The sequence below is a fragment of the Crotalus tigris genome, unplaced genomic scaffold (assembly GCF_016545835.1).
Source record: "Crotalus tigris isolate CLP2741 ecotype Arizona unplaced genomic scaffold, ASM1654583v1 scf7180000023617.9722795, whole genome shotgun sequence".
NCBI classification, from domain to species: domain Eukaryota; kingdom Metazoa; phylum Chordata; class Lepidosauria; order Squamata; family Viperidae; genus Crotalus; species Crotalus tigris.
In genome coordinates, this window is record NW_024100081.1 from 4,874,844 (window position 1) to 4,894,590 (window position 19,747).

Here is a 19,747-nt window from a genome sequence, read left to right on the forward strand (position 1 = left end):
TTTGTAATTTTTCTTAGAATCAGCCAGAGACTGAATTACTTTTAAGTACTGAGGGTTTTTTTTCCAGCATATATTATTGCACAGAAAATACACTGATGATATGAGGCAAATAGACTATTTATATATATTTAAATATTTGATAAAATAGTTTAGAGAAAACAGCTAACCCCAGCCGGAACAAAAAGGTAGAGGTAGGCAAAACATATGAAATTTGAAATGTTTTGTGTTTGAAATCAGTATTTTTGATATTACTAGAAATGTTCCCATACCATTCTGGTCACTGAGAACACGTTTTGAGTTTCATCACCGTTAGGAGGCTTCTAATAAGATCAGAACAGCTGTTTCAAATTGGAACAGAGCATTTTGAGCTCAGAATTCTTGAACTTGAAACATTTTAATTCACTATTACCAGGGGAAAAAATACACTTTATGTCTTACCCAGTAACCATGTCTGAATATGCTGAGCTGGTACAAAAAGCAGAAGGCAAGTCAAAGACATACTTGAATCAGCGGATGGATTTGTGTATGGTGCCTAATTATATTTGTTTGGTTTGGCTTGATATGTTGTCCGAATTTAACTTCTGCTGCTGATAAGTACCACCACCATTTTGTATTTATTTCTTCCATCAAAATAATTTAAAGCCAAAGACATAATTTCAAGATGAAGATATACATCAGGCATTTGGCATATCAATCTATTATTTGTAAAGCTGCCAAACCAGATCCAAAGAGTTGATGTGTGATGTAGCCATTATATTTTAAATATATTTAAAATATATATTTTAGATCATTTTTGTGGAAAAACATCATTCCAGCACTGGAGATCTGCTAGTATAAACAATTCCATAAAATAGAATGTAAAAGGTTGATTGTCCACACTGAAAGCTATGTACCTCACATAGAAGGTACAATGGTTTTGAGAAAACCTCCACACCTTTAGAAATCATCTGGAAGGGGGTTTTCTACAAGAGTTTTCACCATAATTTTGTAGTAACATGAACATCCTATCAAGTACTACTTCTCTTTTCTACATTCATGATATCAAACATGTATCTCAGGATATAAAGCTGAAAAACGTAATTATTTGCTTTATCTAAATATCAAGAATTCCAGCCTTGCTCTCATGGAAAGAAGGTACATACATTTCCATTTGCTTTTCTCCCTAAGGATTCATTCATCTTTAGATAAATATTCAGAATGAGGTACATTGCTTAGATGTCAAGGAAATTGACAACTGACTTTTGTTTTTGTTTGCATTGGTGATGCTTTGCTATACCTTAATTGTATCTTAACAATACATGCATGAATATAATAACTATGCAAACAAAACACTTAGAGGAGTGTGACTTAGTTATGTTTGACAGGTTCAACTTGCTTGGCAGGTAAATCCAGTGCTCATTGGCAGCCGTCAGGAAATAGGCATGAAATAATAGGAAGTTTTATCATTGCCTAAAAGATGTATAACAACTTCGTAGGATAACCAAGTTCAGTCAGCAAGAGAGAAGTTCATCAACACACCAAGCAAATACAGAATAATATCAGTGTAACTGACAACCGTAGGTAGCATAATCTATCACTCAGATACAGAATATACTGTTATACTGGAAGCATGCTACTTATGCTTGTTCTCAGTGAACTATATCAGAAAAAAAAAAACCCGCTTAGAGTGGCTTGAGATCATAGCCATAATAACAAAAGCCCTTGAAGACAGCTTTAATTTTCTGCATTTTAGAGACACTTCTAATGCAATAGTTTAATTTGTTAAGCCACATATATAAATCTAGATCAATTTAGATAACCCACATTCATTTCCACATTTATTGGATTTATTTTTAAAAGGGTACAAAACAATCTCAGCACATTCCTGTATATAAAATAAGCTCCACAAAAATCAACAGGACTCATTTTATCCAACTAAAGATATTTTCCTGCTATCACAAGGAAAAACTTAGGAGAGAGAGAGGGAAAAAAAGGTTTATGAGTCTTTCCAATGTCAGTGGCAAATTGTTTTTTTTAGGGTGAGTTCTTCATGAGCACATAGACATATATAGGAAGGAGAGATTTAGTATGGAAGACTTCTAATGAGAAAGAGCAATCATCAGTTGAAATAATATATTTGCCCATAAGAACCACTGTTGTTTAGTTTGCTAATGGCTATAAGACTCCATTCCTCAATAATTATGCATGGAATTTGCACTATGATCCTGGATATTAAGATTACTAATAGAAAAACATTGTGGCATAATAAAAATCCTATAATGAGTCATTTGATGAAATAGGCAGCTTTCAAATCCAATAAATTATTTGGGAAGTAAGAGCTATTAGGCTGAAGCATATGTAGAATTGTACTGTTACACGAGTCTCTGCATTGCTTATAGGCTTCAAAATAATGTAATGGGTTGAGCAAAGCCACATCCCTTTTTAAAATGTGCATTTTAAAAATAGGTGGGGCTTGTATTGCCAAGCCACAACTCAGGTTTTAAAGCCAGGAACTGTAGCTGTGGACATCCCTGTATATTGCATATTATCTCTACTACATAAAGGCAAACAATATCATTTAATGATATGTTGTTCCAATCAATATTGACAGTAATTAAGCAGGACAATATGCTGAATCAGTATAAAGATAGCTTGTTATGGTACTCCATGCATATGGGGAATCATTTTTTATTTTATCGTATGTTCCATAAGCGAAATCTTTACTGAAAAATAAACTGTGGTGTGAATCATGATTTAGACTAAACTCTTCCTGCATATTTTGTTTTACCATTTCTCTACTCTTAATTTTAAATGCTATATACCCATGCTTCAATTGAAGAAAACTATACCAGCATGAAATTTGCTGCTCTCATTGCTAAGCCTATTTCTGTTCCAACACATGCTGTCCTGATTATGCAAATACAGTGCTGGATAGACAAAGCAATTGGTTGAGTCTTCCAGCTTTACTGCCCTCTATGCTCAATACATATGTAATCACTGCGACTGCAGTAAGAATGGGGTGTATCTGATTGCAGGAGTTTACTACTAGGTCTCTTCTTTTGACTTTCTTCTTACATCATATTCTGTGTTAACCCAAACTGAAAACAAGTTAAACAAAACAATAACCAAATCAATCACAAAGGGAGCAGAATCATGGGCAGTATTTTTATTTGGGAGTTCTTTCCCTTTTCTTCACAGTATCTCATGACCTCACATGTAACTGGTACTTGTCTATATCTTCAACTCAGTGAGAAATAAAGCTTAAAAGATTTTACATAACTTTCAATTGTTGCTGGATGCTAATGACTTACAAGGATAATTTACAAGCTAAGGATAATTTAAACCTGTCTCAGTCATAGGCTAAGAATAAGCATAACCAGGGTACTATGGCAAAAAGAAGTTATTTCCAAAATATATATACCAAGGGTAAGTATAAATGGCACAGTCATAGTCTAATATTAAAGCTATATCAAAGTAAATCAAATTTTTATTAAGGTCATAGGTCAGCAAATCAGATTTGAATTTCCTTTTCAAGTACTGCCAGAGTATTAAGTTTTATTATCAGCTGAAAATAAAAGATATAAAAAGCATGTGTTGAAAGAAAAATCTTCATCAAGGAATAAACAAAATGGAGACTGCTTTAGAAAATTGTAGTTTATTGAAGGGCAGAGCCAGACAGAAACATAGCTCTGGGAAAGCTGACATGTAGCTGGGAATGGTAGGTTTTTATACCTTCTTGGGCTTTTGAGGTTGTTTCCTATTCCTGTTTGAGGCTTTGTATTCCTGTGTCATGTAGTTTGATCTGAGTCTAAGTGTGACCTTTTGGTATTGGTGGATTAATCCTATTATGTCCTCAAAGGTCATGTCTTTTAGAGTTTGGGTGGGGTATGTAGATTTTAGGGGTCTTTATTTTCCTAATCTCATCAGTTTCTAGGTTCCTGGCTCCAACCTTCCTGAATGGATTATTACATCTGCATTCTAAACACTGGTTTCTGCTGAGTTTTCTGGCTGGGGGGAGAGAGAAGTTTCTACCTTTTTAAAGAGCATCTCCATTATTCCTTTGGAGAAATATATTCTGCCTTTTTAATATTCCCCAAAATATTTCTTTCTCTGGATTCTTCTGACACATGCATATTTGACCTAAATGAGTTGCTACATACAAAGTTCAGATATACACATATTTTAAAATCTCTGGTAGTAGGCTTAAATAGAAAAGATAAACCGATGTAGAGGAAGTCTTCTATACAGAGTTGGTTTAAATTAAGGGCTGAACACTCCTTGGATTATGACCAAGTGAGGTTTTCCAGAATTCCATTGCTAAAATATAAAAGCAAACCCTGTTATTATAGAGGTGTCATTTCCTATTTAACAACAAACATGTCTTTAAAAACTAAACTTAATTAAAGCAAAAGAAACTTCACCCATCCCAAAGCTCACATTAAAACCTGCCCATTTGTGTGACATTACTATAACATGGCTCGGCCTGTTGCAACTTATGTAGATTTTTTAAAAGTGCAGCTTCAAGATATTAATCGCCCTGCTGTACAGTACCTTTTTTCTCATTAAGCAAGTCTCTTGTGTCCTGTACATTCCTGTAATTTGAAATGTGGTCTCATTCAATACTTTAGTTTGATTTTACACTCATTGACTTTCACTACTGTGTAAGTAATCTAAAGTTTTATATTTTATTCCAAATCAAACATTCAGCCAATGTACCATTTCAAATTTTTAAATAATCACTTTCCCAGCATACAGTTGCTATGTTATTATTTTCATTATCACTGGTTTCCCCAGGAAAATTCATAAGGCTTGTCGTTATTTCACTGCAAACTGACATTCTACAACCCTCTGTTAGCACTAAAATAGCCAACTTGTTTTACAGATGTTTTCAATTTAAATTTAATTACCATTAGCAGTATGGTAGTAGTTAATCCAAATGTTTGAAGAGCACCAGGTTGCTTTCTCTTGTATTGCAGTTTATAACCAATGTACTGTAGATCTGAGTGCCTCAATGACTTTAAGCAGTCTACCTTCAACCATGTATAATGTATGACAATCCCTTATATTTGGAACAATACTGATAATTCTTCGTTTGACATCAAAAGTAGCAATAGTTTATTTATAACAATGGCTTACCCTAGCTTTCTCCCAATGGCGTACCACAAAACCGAGATATTTTTATAAAGCGACTAGATTTTGTGGCAAATTTCTGGATGGTCAGTAGAGGGCAGGTTTTTCTGCTTTTCTTTCTGGAGACCTACAGTAATGGTGAGCCAGATTTTTGCAGTTCTGTTCTAGTTAGGATTGTTATTTACCATGCCCCAGGCTGTTTAAAAACAGCACAATAGGAACATATTCAATTTGCTATTGGTTGCAACTCTAGACTCCATACCTTTATGAATTATCTGGAAAGGACAGTTGACATAAATCTACTTAGAATAAGGATCTAAGGTATAGCAGTCAGCATACATTTAATTAAGAGATTGGTGAGTAGATCTAACTTATACCAAAAATGCCCCTGCACTACTTACTTTAAAACAATCCTCCCCCCAGCCTATTTTACAAGCTAAATAGACAGAAAAAATCCGCTATGTGCAAAACAACAATCCTTTTAAGGAACAGAATCGCAACCCTTCCATCCCAGAATACTGCATGCAACTTTTGGAGTAACCGCAATCATTTTATTTCCTTCCAAAGCTCCCTCCGCGAGGAGGGCTTTAACACCGCGGCATGGGGCAGACAACCCAAACGGCCAAAGCAAGCGCATTTACGACATTTTCATAAAAGCAAGGCTCCATCCCTCCTTTCCATTCCTCATTGAAGAATCGGTATCTCCTGAAGGACCTCTGCAGGCCCGCCAACCACACCCTTCGTTCTTTTTCTTTTTTTTAAAAAAAGGGGGGGGGCGGTGGGAACCTCCTGCCGTCTCTTTCTCTTCTCTGCCCCCACCCCCACCCCGCTCCCGCATCCAAATCGGCACTCTTACATAATAGCCGAAAGCGCCTCCCTCCCTCCCTCCCTCTTTTCCCAGGTTTTATCGGTGGCCAGCATTTGACAGGAGGTCCAGTCACGTGGCAGCCGGAAAGCGTCTCTTTGCGACTTCAATGACAGGCAAAATGTGCGACAGCCGCTCGCTGGGCAAGGAGGAAGCTACTTAAGAGGCTATTCGCCTTGTTTAAAGGCAGGGTTGGCTTGCTGCCTTGCACTCTTCAGTTCCCTCCTCCGCCCTTCTAGTGGTCGGGACAGCGTGTTTAGGAAGAAGGGAAAGCATTCGGGGAGCAGACTGTGAGGGCTTGACCTAAGTTTGGAGTTTAGATGAGAGCGTAGTTTCCTTTCTCTTCCCACCCCCCCCACCCCCCACCCCCTTGAGCCCGGGTCTTGCCGGCAGCAGCCTCCAAGTGTACAGTTCAGGCAGGAGGAGGGGCCGCTCCCGGCTGCATTAGCGTCCAACATGGATAGAGAAATGATACTGGCTGATTTTCAGGTAAATTTCAAATTCCACCACTGCTATATTCTAATCATGATCTTTTTCTCGCCCTCCCTCTGTCTCTCTCCCTCTCTTTCTCTTTCTTCCCTTTCTCCCGGCTTCTCTTTTTGTTTTTTGTTCTTTGGTGGAAGGATCTAAGTTCCGAATTGGCGAGCCCTGCTCCGATATTAAAGTAGAGCAACCACAACAGTAATAAAGCTCGAGACTGTTTTATTCTTTGTAGTCGAGAATCCAAGAGATAATCCAAGAAACATGAATAATGTTAACTAAACATTAGTTAATGGCAGTAATGTATCTACATTTGTTTTCACAAAGAAATAAAGGAACAACATAATCCCAGTCAGAGGCAGAATTGTTTTTTTTAAACAAATATTTAGATTTCTAGCCACCATATATCTGGTTCATTTTGATTCTTTGCAAACTTCTAATAAATTTCACAGGAGGATAGAAAATAAAATATTCTGAAGATAATAAAAAGATATGCCGATATCCCAAGGGCTCATATCTATTGTGATTTTAAAAAGATGTTAAATAAAAGAGTAGGAAAGAACTTTGGTGTCTTGTGTGCTTAAATATTAGACAATGTAAAAAGGTTTTTTTAATCTTAGAAAATATCTGCTTGTACATTTTATGTAATATGCTATAATTCTCCCATAAATTTAGCTTGTGGGGCAGTAACAATTTGTTAGGGTAAGATATAATCACTATTGGGATTTAAATATACAGAAAGCAGCTTTTTGAATTTCACCTCTCATTTCTAATTAGCATGGACAGTGGCAAGGAATGATAGGATCTGTACTCCAAAACATAAGGAGAATAATGGATTGTTTGCCCTGTTTTGCAGCATATCTGTATGTAAGAACTGGGTTTCTTTAGGTGTTTCTATGTAATATTTATAAATCAGTTGGGAAATAATTAACTGGATTTGAATTCTATGAATATATGGCCAAATTTCAAATTTAATATAATTTATATATGGCTTTTATAAAAAATGGACCATAACTTACATGAATAATTTTAGTTCTAGAATTTTTCTTTTTGAATATGGAATTTTCAGAAAATATCAGTATCACAAATGCCTATGCATCTACTTCCAAGAAAGTATCCATTTCATAAAATGCCAAAGTTATTATGTAAAGAAAACTTCAATGCAAGCTAAAGAATAACATTGAACCCACATTTCTTTCGGGGTTACTCCTCAAGTTCTTTTCATCTATGCCAGGGGTGTCAAACTCCTGGCCCTTGGGCTGGATGCATCATAGCAAAACCACACCCACCCCATTGCCAGCAAGGGCAAAAAAATCATGGTACGTCGCAACATGTCACGTGACATTGCGAGTTTGACACCCCTGATCTATGCTTTCACACATAAGCCATTCCTAGAAGAATTTTATTTCTTTACCTTTAGACTGCTTCCAACCATTTAACTTCCCCCTTTGCCCTCTGTTGCCCATATGATATTTGCTTATGTTTTCCCGTCCCCTTTTCTACTGCATTGGGTTAGCTCTAATTCTCCTTGAAATCAGTTCGATGTCTTCATTTGTTACCATCTCTAAGCTCTAAGCAGTAAGGTCATTTGTTTCTTTTTTAATTTTTCACTGTTTGGCAATTGATAATGGAATACTGGACTCCAGGATCTTAATTCACTAATAACATATTTTGGATCCAGTTATATTGGGAGATAAATGTGGAAGGTAACTGGAGTCTGATGTTTCTCTTAAAAGGATTTCTGGAGAAAAAATTAAGAATTAATTAAATCATATGCACCAGCAGAGCATATTAGAGGCACAGGTGGAATTATCCATAGGTGCATATTGCCTGATTCTGTTTTAAGTTAATGATGTCACTGTAAATATTTTTTAACTGATCTTTTAAAATAACTTCTGTTTTGCTGTGTGCAAATGAAATCATATTTAATGGGCATCATTGTTATTTAAAGAGGATAGGTGAAATATACCATAGAGTGTAGAAAGTTGTACTCAGAGATATACTTTCTAGTAAATAAGAGAACCTGCAAAGGTCAGATGCTATGTGGAATCGATTTAGGCCCAGGAATTGCTCCATGAAGGTCAGTTACAACATCACTGAAATTTTACCAAAATGTTAAAATCAAATTCCTTTTCTTAATTGTTTGGCAAAGATTCTTACAATCATAGAGCATTTTATATGTAGTGATATACTAATCCATTCCTTTTTGATAAGGAGCCTGCTAATTATATTGAAAAATAGTTTTATTAATTAAATTTATATGCTGTTGCATCTCATTAATATGACAATTCTTTTGCTGAATTTACTGATACTTCCCACTCTTCATGAACATTTTCATAAACTATTTTGTTCTGCTATATATTTGGCTTTATGTTTTATACTCAATTTTTGTAATATATATTAATAGATGTATATTTGTATGCTTGTTTGTATAGTACCTTATGCATTGAGAATTAAAAAAATGTACAGATTTTGTACAGTGCTGATAATAGTTGATGTAGATGTTTTATAAAAGATAAAATGCTACCTGCTTTCAGTCTGCAAAAGAGATATTACAGTTTGGTAATCTATGATGATATGTGTTTTGGATTAGAATCTTGGTGATATATCCGAAACAAATAAAGTTTGTGATATTTTATTAATTTTTACTGATTTTATCAGATTTATTACGACTTAAGATCAATTGAATTCAATAGCATGCTTGCTTGCATCAGCAGAAGAAACCCTTCCCTGTCTGGAGGAGATTTACAAATACTTTTCTAGCAAAAATCTAACAGGGCAGCATAGGACTGAGCTGCACAGTATCCCTAATAATTTTAGACTGTCTGAATTTTATGAATTTAGAGTTGTTGAGATCTTAGGTCAATTATGATTTATTATTGAATAATGTTATTTATTTGTATCCCACCTTTATTATTTTTACAAATAACCTGGAGTGTTGAATATATCCAACACTCCTCCTTCCTCCTATTTTCCCCATAATAACAACCCTATGAGGTGAGTTGGGCTGAAAGATAGTGACTGGCCCAAGGCCGCCCAGCTGGCTTTCATGGCTAAGGTGGGTCTAGAACTTATAGTCTCCTGATTTCTAGCCCGGTGCCTTAACCACTAGACCATACTGCTCAACCCAAATTGATTATATTCGTGATTAGATTGCACTATGAATGTGCATTTGAATGCTACTATATTATGGGTCACAATCCTATGGACATGCATGTGTCACTAAGACTCACCGATCATTGCAGATGTATTTTGAATAAGCACATATTGGGTTGAACTTTATTTCAGCCACTCTTAGGTGATTTTGTTGAAGGGGAAAATAACAAAAATTCCATATTTATTAGCATTCCTGTGTTCTGAAGCTAAGAATTAATGATTTTTTTTAAAAAAATCATTGATATTAAAACCCAAACACTATTTACTTAGATATAAATTATATTGATAGTCATGTACGTGTAACAAGATACAGTCATACCTTGGCACCTGACTGCTTCAAAACTCATCAAATTTGGTATTTGATGCATTTTTGAAGCAGAAATCTTGTCCTGGCACTTGTGCATGGAAGAATGTGCTGATGTCGGTTGTCTCGTAACTCGCTATTTCTTCCAGCCAAAATAGTGGGTCATGTGGTAAATCACATGGTTTTCTTGGTACTTGTCAGTTTTAGTATTTGTTGCGTCTTCCGGAACAAATTACCAGGGAGGACTGAGGTACCATTGTAACAATTTTTTTCAGTAAGTTACAATTCTATATGCATGGTTTCCTGGGTATAATTACCATTTACTGCTAAATTCTTAAGCAGGAATTGAATTCAGGTCTTGGATGCTTCCATGTGTTATTCTACTCCTAATTGGACTATGAGTATTGTATTCTATTTCTTTGGTTTTACAACTTCTAGGATTAACATTTGTTTGATTGTCATGTAGCTTACATATAGTAGCAACATATCTTTTGTATAAAGTTCTATTTTTAGACCGTAATTCAAATTATTTTGTAAGTAATATTTCTCCTATGTGAGCTTCTATTTAGGGAAATATTTTTTACAGTCTATGACACTCAAGTAAATAAAGTATTGATATACAGTTGAAAATATTTTTTCTTTCAAAATGCTTAGTTCTGAGTATGTTTTCTGTTTTGTTTCTGCATGATGTTATTGAGATTTACACTTTAGGCTACATCTTCAGAAGACTTAGTGAAGTTTTATTCATGTTAGAGAAGAGGTCCCCAACCTTTTGGGCACCAGGGACCGGTTCAGTGGAGAGAGGTTTTTCTGCAGACCAGAGGGTGCATAGTTTTGTGTGCTACTTGCATCCCACGGATGGGGCTTTCCTTGTTTGTTGGACTGGTTGCTATCATGCTGTGGCCAGGTACTGCTCCACAGACTGGGGGTTGGGACCCCTGTGCTAGAGGGGGAAAAAATCATAATTTCATATCTTTTAAAGAAGATGCTTCTTTTCCAAAATTGAATATTTGTAACCTGAACATTTTTTTAAAAATGAACATTTTTTTAAAAAATGGTATCTAAGGCTTTGATCACATCTAAAGGCAATGAGCCTTTTCATAATGAGCCTTTTCATACAGAGTATGGATCTGAAATAATTTCTGTTTATAAATCTGTAACTGGCAGGTTTGAGAGTTTGAGAAATAAGTTTAAGATCTTACGCATATGAGCGCAAATATTTTTATGTACTAATATTAGAAAGCAGATTGTACTTTTCTGTTAGCATAGACCTAGATCTTGAATTTGATTATCTTTTGGTTTTGTCTTCTTATATGTTTTATATTGGGGTGTGATTGGTGATATGTTGCTTGACTTGTAACCTTACACATAGGACCTGTGGAACTGAAACATTAGACGGGAATGACCACTGATAGTATTGAAGCCAGTTTGTAGTTGAAGTATTTGTTAATGTCACTTTGCTTTTCCAGTTAATTCAAGGTTATTTGTAATCTAATCTATCATACTGGAAATTCATATATAATTCATTTACATTTTTTCTACTATTTTTTTAAAGAACAAATATGATCTTGTGAAATCTATTGTATTCAATAGATTACTTTTAACAGCTTACAAGTCATTTTAGAGGTAATGCCAAATATTGTTATTGAATTAACGACAATGAGATATATGTGATGGTTTTACATGAAAACAAATACTAAAATAAAAGTATTTTAAAACGAATCTAGTAGTTTTTTTACAGCTTGTAATGGCGTGTTTGAAAACTCCTTTCTCAAAATCACACCCTGTTCCTGCTTCCTGCCTTTATGTACTGCTTGTAGTTACCATCTATTTTCCATGGGATACCTTACTCTGTGTTCTCTCCCAACCTTAGTTTGTTTTAGAGAGGGTTCTAAGTACCTGTGTTACTCTATTTGTAACTAAAAGATAAAAGATGAAAAAATGAAATAATTTCTATACTTCACATCTTCACCAGAGGTAGCCAGACTCCTTTTTTTTAATCTACTTGGGAAGTAGACCAATCTCATAAGATATAAATATAATCAAATTTTCTTTAAAAAGGAAGATATTACATTTGGTCAATCTTGGGATAGATAACTAACAAAACTGTTACAAATGAGGGATGACAGCTTGAGAATTATAAAATAGAAGCAATGCTCCCTTCAAGATGTTGCTGGTTATAGCTAATGGGCTACAAATTGTTCTTTTTCAGCTGGAACCTCAGAAGAAATAATAAGACAATTGCAATTACAAGAGGGTTCTTGTAAAATTTCATTGAAACAGCTTGAAGGGATAGATGCAAACTGAGGATTAATTACTCAATTATAAAAATGTATATAGAGAAATGAAGATAATTAACTTACAGAGAAAACAGATTAGCATGAAATCCTAACTTCACATTTTTATCTGTTCTTGGAGAAGAAGATTCCTTAAGAAACATATTTCCCCTCTGCTTCAGTTTACCTGGACTTGTCCACAGTTTCTTGGAATTTAGTAAATTTATCTGAAACTGGGGAAATGTTTTCCAGCCTCTAGCTAGCAATTTCTGCCTCATTTTAAAAGGACTTTCAATTTTCCTATTTCTAGGAAAGAGGGAGGAATTGTGGGTGAATCTCTGTATCTCTTCCTTGTGATTGTTTATCAGGGATATCTGAGCATCTGTGAAACTCTCAGCCAGTTGACTAGCAACATGGCTACTCAGTGAGACTTGAAACAGTTTCAGAGCTGTTATTAGCTTCTTTTTATAGCATATTGTCAGTGTTAAATGCTACTTTTAAACTGCAAGACCTTAAAACATGTGCACATTTTTTGTTTACTGTACTAATAAAACTATAATCCTAGTATGGATTTGGAATTTTGTTTTTGCCAGCATGGCTCTCTCTGCTTTTTATGTGATTTTTTTCTTCATATATATTATTGAAATACCCTGTTAATGAACCACATCTGTGAAAGTAAAAGAAACCCCCTGTAATATTTAACATGCATTGTCAGTGTATAACAGCATCATATCTTGGCAGTTTAAGATGCTAAATACAATTAGCATATAATATTTTATTTTACATGTATCCTATTATAAATAGGAATTATTTTTTATTGCAGACTGATATGAGACATCTGTCTTATGTACTTGGAATTTAGCTTCTTAATCCAAATTGTTGCAAGAAACTAGGTGACCTTGGTGACATCAAGTTTTCTCTAACCACAGAAGGTCTATTTTTGGACATACATAACATAGCTCCAGCCATCTGTATTTTGGGAACTTCCTGATTGCTTCAATATAGGAATGACAATGAGGGTTTAATCTTAGACCATTAACCAATTATCTCCTCTCTATCTCCAATGATTTGGATAACCTAAGAGGTGAAGCTCCTAATGAAAATCCTTGTCATTTAGGCCACAGTCTAGAGATCCTTCAGTTCTTCCTGTATGAAGAATAATCACAACCCAGCCTTTCAAATGTGCAGGAAGAATGAACTATGCAGGAAAAGCTAGAATGACAATATTCCTGCTTCTATTTGCATGAAGTGTCATTTTCTGTGCAACAGGAAGTGAGGATGGAGGGCTTCCTTTTTTTTTCTCCCTTTAAGAGAAAACAGGGCTGATTGCTCTTTTTCTTTGTATGAAGCAGCTTTCCCCATAAAACAGAAAGTAAAAGTGATTGTGCATTTTCCTCTGATATAAAGAGATAGCATAGAGCATTTCTGAGGAAAGGGGCAGGGCTTCTCTCCCTGGCTCTGGCTGTAATACATGCTGCATTATGGAAGTTTTCCCACCCTTGTTATAATAGCTACTAGCAGTTAAATAGCAGACCCATAATTGAATTAAATTAAAAAATTTCAGTTAGTACAGAATTTGTGTACTAGAAACATTACAAGTAAGTTAATCAATTGTCATCATTTCAGCTTTAAATGAAGTGCTTGGGACTTTCCCTCCCTTTAAATAATCATGCCAAGGCAATCGGGTGATTATCATGTGGGCAAAAAAATTTCAGTGACTACTATATTACCAAGTTTTGCTTCCTAGCATCAAGAATGTGACAGATGATGCATCCTAAAGACTAAATTCCATCTATTGTCATTACTTCTCTGTCTTTTTTCCTTGTCTGTTGTTTGATTTGTTTGTTTGTTTGGGGTTTTTGGGTGACCTTTGCCATTTTTTTGATATGTGCATCACATATCAAGAAACAAGTATTTAACAATGTAATTGTGTCCGCCCCAAAATACCTGGCCCAGAACATGTATTTCTAGTTCTGTGTTTCGACCGAACACATATGTCTAGATTGAGCACTTGTGTTTTTGGTGTAGGTATAGGCATTTGAATTTGGCTTTTTTTTTGTTTATTGATTTCAGGCTTAACTAAATTATCTTTAAAATTAATGCTAATGAGAGATTTTTAGAGCAGTTAATAATTTTTGTATGTACCTGTTGTTGGAAGATTGCCATAATTAGCTTATCAGATATGGGCTACAAAAATATGGACAACCATTAGAAACAGCAGAGATGAATAGAAAACCATAATTCTTTGCTGCCATCTAGTGACTGTCCATATTTTTGCAGCCCATATTATATATTATAGTCTTCAGAAAGAGCGGTGTGATGGTCTAGACTAGAGGCAAAGATGCTTACCTCACTCAGAAGGTTGAGAGTTCAATCCTAGGCAGTGACAGATCAGGGCACAAAGAGAAAATATCTGCTGCAAACTCTGTGTAGGTGTCAGGAAGGGCATCTGACCAGTAAATGCTCAACTCCATTCAGTCACCCCGACTCCACCCTGATAAAAGGGATTACAGGGTTGTAAAAAGAAAAAAAAGTGTTCAGAAGTGTTTTCTATAATTGTAGATGTGAACCCACGACTTTATTGCTGCCCTCAAATAAAAATGAAGAAGTATTTTGAGAACCAAGCAAGGAATTTGAGCAAAAATAAATTGGTTTTACTTACTAGCTATCAACTATAATAAACTCTTACAACTTGGTTTTTATTGGGGGGCAGTATTGCAGATTTTGCTGTGGCATTCAACTTTTAAAAATTTTGCATCCTGCCTTTATTACTTTATATATAACTCAAGGCAGTAATAGGGAGGAAGGCACTCCTTCCTCCTATTTTCCCCACAATAACAACTTGTGAGGTGGATTGGGCTCCTCTTCCTTAGAGAGCGTGAAGCACCCAGTTGATTTTCATGGCTAAGGTGGGACTAGAATTCACAGGCTCCTGGTTTCTAGCCTGGTGTTTATCCACTGGACCAACTTTCTCTATGAACTGTATTTCATGATACTTGTGTTTAGAAGTTTATATGTTGATCCTTGATTTTGTAAGGAATTTTTGTCTTGCTTTTTTTGGTGCCACAGATTAGCACATACCGTAAATGCTGGCGTATAAGACGACTTCTGCGAGCGCTGAAATCGGCGCCAAAGACGGGGGTCGTCTTATACGCCGAGTCGTCCTATACGCTGGAAATACTGGTAGTTTCCGGCGTATAAGACAACGTTCTAGGAATGCGGCCCGGCTATAAAGACGGGGGTCGTCTTATACGCCGGGTCGCCTAATACACCGGCATATACGGTACATTCTTCTACACCAGGGGTAGGCAACCTTGGCTCTTTTATGACTTGTGGACTTCAACTCCCAGAATTCCTGAGGCAGTCCACGAGTCATAAAAGAGCCAAGGTTGCCTACCCCTGTTCTACACGATGTAGACATAGATTTAGGGCATAGATTAAAAAAATGTTATCACGTGTTTGTTTACTTTGCTTTAACAAGGACACCATGCTTCTTTTCCTTTGGAGATTCCTTTATTAACTGCAGGAAGAATAGAGTTTGTTATTGTTGTTTGCAACAAGTACTAAAGTTGACCCGGACAGTTGAAGAGCCACTCCCCCTTTTCAGACAACTTGCTTTTCTTCTACATTTATTAGGCTGGGTTCAGGCTGGTTACTATGCCACTGAAAGGGATTATAGAAAGTGAAACAGAATTGACTGAATTCTAGCAAACAAATTGTGTTGCAGATAGCACATTTTTTCTTGTGAAGTCATGCTAAGATATTGCAGAGAATATAGATTGTTAAGAAAGTAGCCAAAGCTACTTAAAAGATGACTAGGGAAGAATAAAATGTACTGCACTTAAAAATATTAATTTTTCCAACCACTTCTCTTCAGACTACTCTCTTAAATCAGGAATTTAACTATTTAGCAGTACAATTTCTTAGTGTGTTGAACTGGAAAAAAATCTATTTTATTCTCAAGCTGTGGGTGCCAGAACTTTGCTTGTTAAGGAAACTTTGATAAGACTTTTGATCAGAGTACTTCCAAAGCTCAGCAGAGTTTGAAAGTTTTCTTGTCTTTCTTTCTTGTCAATATGTATGGCAAAGATGATTTCAGAGCATAGGGTAGGGGAGACTATATTTTTCTACATGTGGTCCTTCGTATATTGGAGAAAGATTACTATATTGCTTGCCAGCTGATATTAGACTTGTGGTACTAACCTCCCTGCTGCATGGTAAGCTCCCTGCCTGAGCTCCTTGACTCCATTTTTAGGTTGGCTGTAGAGTTCCCCAGACTTAAGGTCTTGGAAAACCACAGTCTTCCTTCTCCAGCATGATGAATGTAGAATCCACCAGATAGGTTATTTCAGCCTTCCTGCCCAGATAGACTAGGTCAGAACTTTGGCCACGCCTCCTTCAGGGTGTGTCTTCCCAGTTTTGACTTAGTCTCGTGCTCAGCAAGGCGCAGATATTTAGGCTCCTTAACTAGGCCAAGTTTTTTTGTATTTATTCTACACTATTTCAATTTTATTAGGTTAATTCTTCCTTTAGTTATTAGAGTGTAGTGTTTACTTGTTTTCAGTGTAATTAGGATCGAATTGGCAGAGATTAAATTTCTAAATTCAATGGGGCCTTCTGGCTTCGAGCCTTTAGGCTCCTGTGAGGAGGGCTGCAGGCCTCTCTTTCTTCAAGCGGGGGTTTTCTCCACTGCCGATCAGACGGCACAGGGAAATGCGGACCAGCCTACCAGCTGGCTTTTGGAAATCGGAGTCGTCCAGGACCCAGGCCGTTCGGAGGCTTCCCTATCTGGCTTCGTCATAATGAGGCTCCTCTTGGCCGCACGACTCGGATCGCAGCGGACGCTGCGCAACTAACAGCAAGTTCTTTCTGTAACCGGGGGGAGAGTGCTTGTTTTGGAAACTGCTTCCTTGAGCTTATTGCTCTAACGGGGAGGCTGATTCCCCCATTCCTCCCTCTGGCGTGTTTCACTTTCTCGGAGGCTCGGAATGGGCGCAACCGCCATTTTGACCACGTGTGCAAGACGCGGTCACCATTTTGGAACAGTCATTGTGGGCGGCCGCCATTTTGGGTGTGGCTTTAGCAGCGGCCACCATTTTGAGTGTGTCCTAGGCATGGAAGTTCCTCTTACAGATTTCGAGGCCTGCCTTATTTTCTACTGGCCTGTGTCTCCAGGCCTCTAACCGGGGGGGGGGGAAGCTTCACAGCTGTTCCACACAATTCACTTATTTGATCCTGACCTATATAGGACTATTGTTCTAATCACTTATTGGTGACTCTGTCACATATTCCTTTTTGGTGTGAGTTGAGCGAAGGGGAATTGCTTAGACCACCTGTTCCACATAAAGAGTGGCATTTGTCACTGGCCTAGATAGACAGTTCTAGGAAGCTGTCTGGTTGTCCCTGCCATTGCTGTTGTGCAGAGCGAGGATCGGTTTTCCAACTCTGTCAATTCAGGTCTGCGTGTTGGGTTCCCCCCACTTCTGGATATCTCCTACCTGGATTATCTAGACTGCAATGGCAGACAGTCCATCGCCTCAGGCACCACAGGGCTCTGGTATTCCCCCCGCACACAAAGTGCAGATCTACTGATTTGGACACGGGGGGGGGGAGAAAAAGGCCAAAACAAAACATCTTTGTACTAGAGAGCCCTCTAAAATGGCCGAGCAAGAGGCTTCGAGGGGAAATTTGGCACTGGAAAGAGAATTCTCCAAAGCCCAAAGGCTCAGGTCCAGTGAGGCTGAAGTGGTTTCCCCCGCTCCATTGGACACTCCTACATCTGAGCTCCCATTCACAACTTCTCATGATGTCCCAAGGGCTTGGTCTCCTCAAGGGGAAACTGTGCAGGCTGGTCCCCCTCGCTCCTCTTCATCATCTTCCCATCATGGTCCTGAGGCCATGTTTGTTCCAGCTGAGGCTGGTGTCAGCTATGAGGAACAAGGGGATATATGGTCAACTGAATTTCAGTCTTTCATGCACAATGCATTTATGCAATTCATGTCTTCTAGAGGACAGCGGTCCTTCCAACCACCACCACCTCCTTCCATGCCTCCTTCTCAGGCGGCAGGCACCACTGCTTCCGGTTCAGGGGTTTCTGAGACTTCTTCCCAGCTAGGGGATGAAAGGTCTGTGGACCTGGAGATAGCTGACACACCCATGTCAGAGGATGAGGAGACTGCGCCTGAACAGGCGTCAACCTCCGGACTCTTTGATCCCTCCCTTTTCAGGTCTCTACTATTAAAGGCCATTACCACTGTTAACCTCACTTTGGTGCAGGAGGAGAAACCTTCCACCTCGGCTAGTCAGGAATCCAATCCTCTGTTTGCAGAACAGGTGGTGGAGGACAAGCAGATTCCCTGTCCACAGGTCTTCCGCACTACGATGGAGAAGCAGTGGTCATCCTTAGCCACTCTGCCTTCCCCTAGTAATACGGAAAAGAAACTATTTAATGTGTCCTCTTCGTTCGCCTCCCTATTGGAGGTTCCTGCAGTAGATACTCCTCTTGCTTCTCTGCTATTCCAGGACATATGGTTGAGGCTTTGAAGGCGGAGGAAAAGAAGTTTGAACTCTCTCTCCGCAGAGCGCACCAAGCTTCAGCATGGGCGACAAAGGCCGCGACTGCATCCTCCTTCTTTGCCAGGGCATCGATCATGTGGCTTTGTGAGCTCCAATTGCTTGTTCCACCTGACCAGGTCTGTGTACACCATACACAGCCGGTGGCCGCCTCTGAGTACGTGGCAGACGCTTCCCTTCACTCAACCAGGTATTCTTCAAGATCCATTGCAGCCACTGTGGCCTCTCATAGACTTCTATGGCTGAGACAGTGGAGAACGGATTTGAAGTCTAAGTGGCATCTATCCACGTCCAAATATAGCAGTTCTCAGTTGTTTGGACCAATCCTTGAACCGCACATTATTGAGGGCAAGGATAAACGTAAGATCCTGGCACATCCATCCAAACGGTCGGACAGAAGGCCCCAACAAGAGTTCCATAGGCAAGCCTTTCGTCCCAGCAGTTCATGGGAATGGAGGCAGCCCTTTCGGGCAGGGCAGTCCTGGGATTGGTCAAGAGGGTCACGATCCTTTCCCCCCAGATAGGATCATCCGCAGGACCGCCAAAACACGGGAGCCAAGGGCCAATTCCAATCTAAATGTCCCTTCCGGGGATCGGGAGGTCGCCCATATAGGCGGTCCAAGTGACGCCAAAGAGGACTCTCCCATTGGGGGTTGTCTGGCACTGTTCAGTGACATTTGGGTGACGACCACCACAGACTCCTGGGTAAGGGAAACCGTCAAGTATGGTCTCGCCCTAGAGTTCTACTCCCCTCCCCCCGACCACTTCATTCAGTGTCCGGTGTCAAAAAACACAAACAAAGCACAATTGGTATCCACGGCCATCTCTCATCTATTGGACATAAAGGCAATAGAACCAGTACCTGGGATCAGGAAGGAAAGGGGTTCTACTCCATCCTGTTTGTGGTCCCCAAAGCCTCAGGAGGATGGAGGGCGATACTGGACCTAAAGGGTCTAAATTCTTAACCTACAGGAGATTCAAGAT

General features: G+C 38.2%; 1 protein-coding gene across 2 annotated transcripts in view; it reads left to right on the plus strand.

The window, feature by feature from the left end:
• The first annotated feature begins 6,062 nt into the window (after window positions 1-6,062).
• Window positions 6,063-19,747, plus strand: part of FAF1 (Fas associated factor 1) — a 190,910-nt gene continuing 177,225 nt past the window's right edge. Inside the window, exon 1 of one of the 2 annotated variants that reach the window (XM_039320032.1) lies at window positions 6,063-6,463. In XM_039320032.1, the coding sequence (XP_039175966.1) occupies window positions 6,431-6,463 (33 nt within the window). In that variant the 5' untranslated portion in view covers window positions 6,063-6,430. The remainder of the gene's footprint in view (window positions 6,464-19,747) is intronic. The other variant, XM_039320031.1, reaches the window with a different exon arrangement.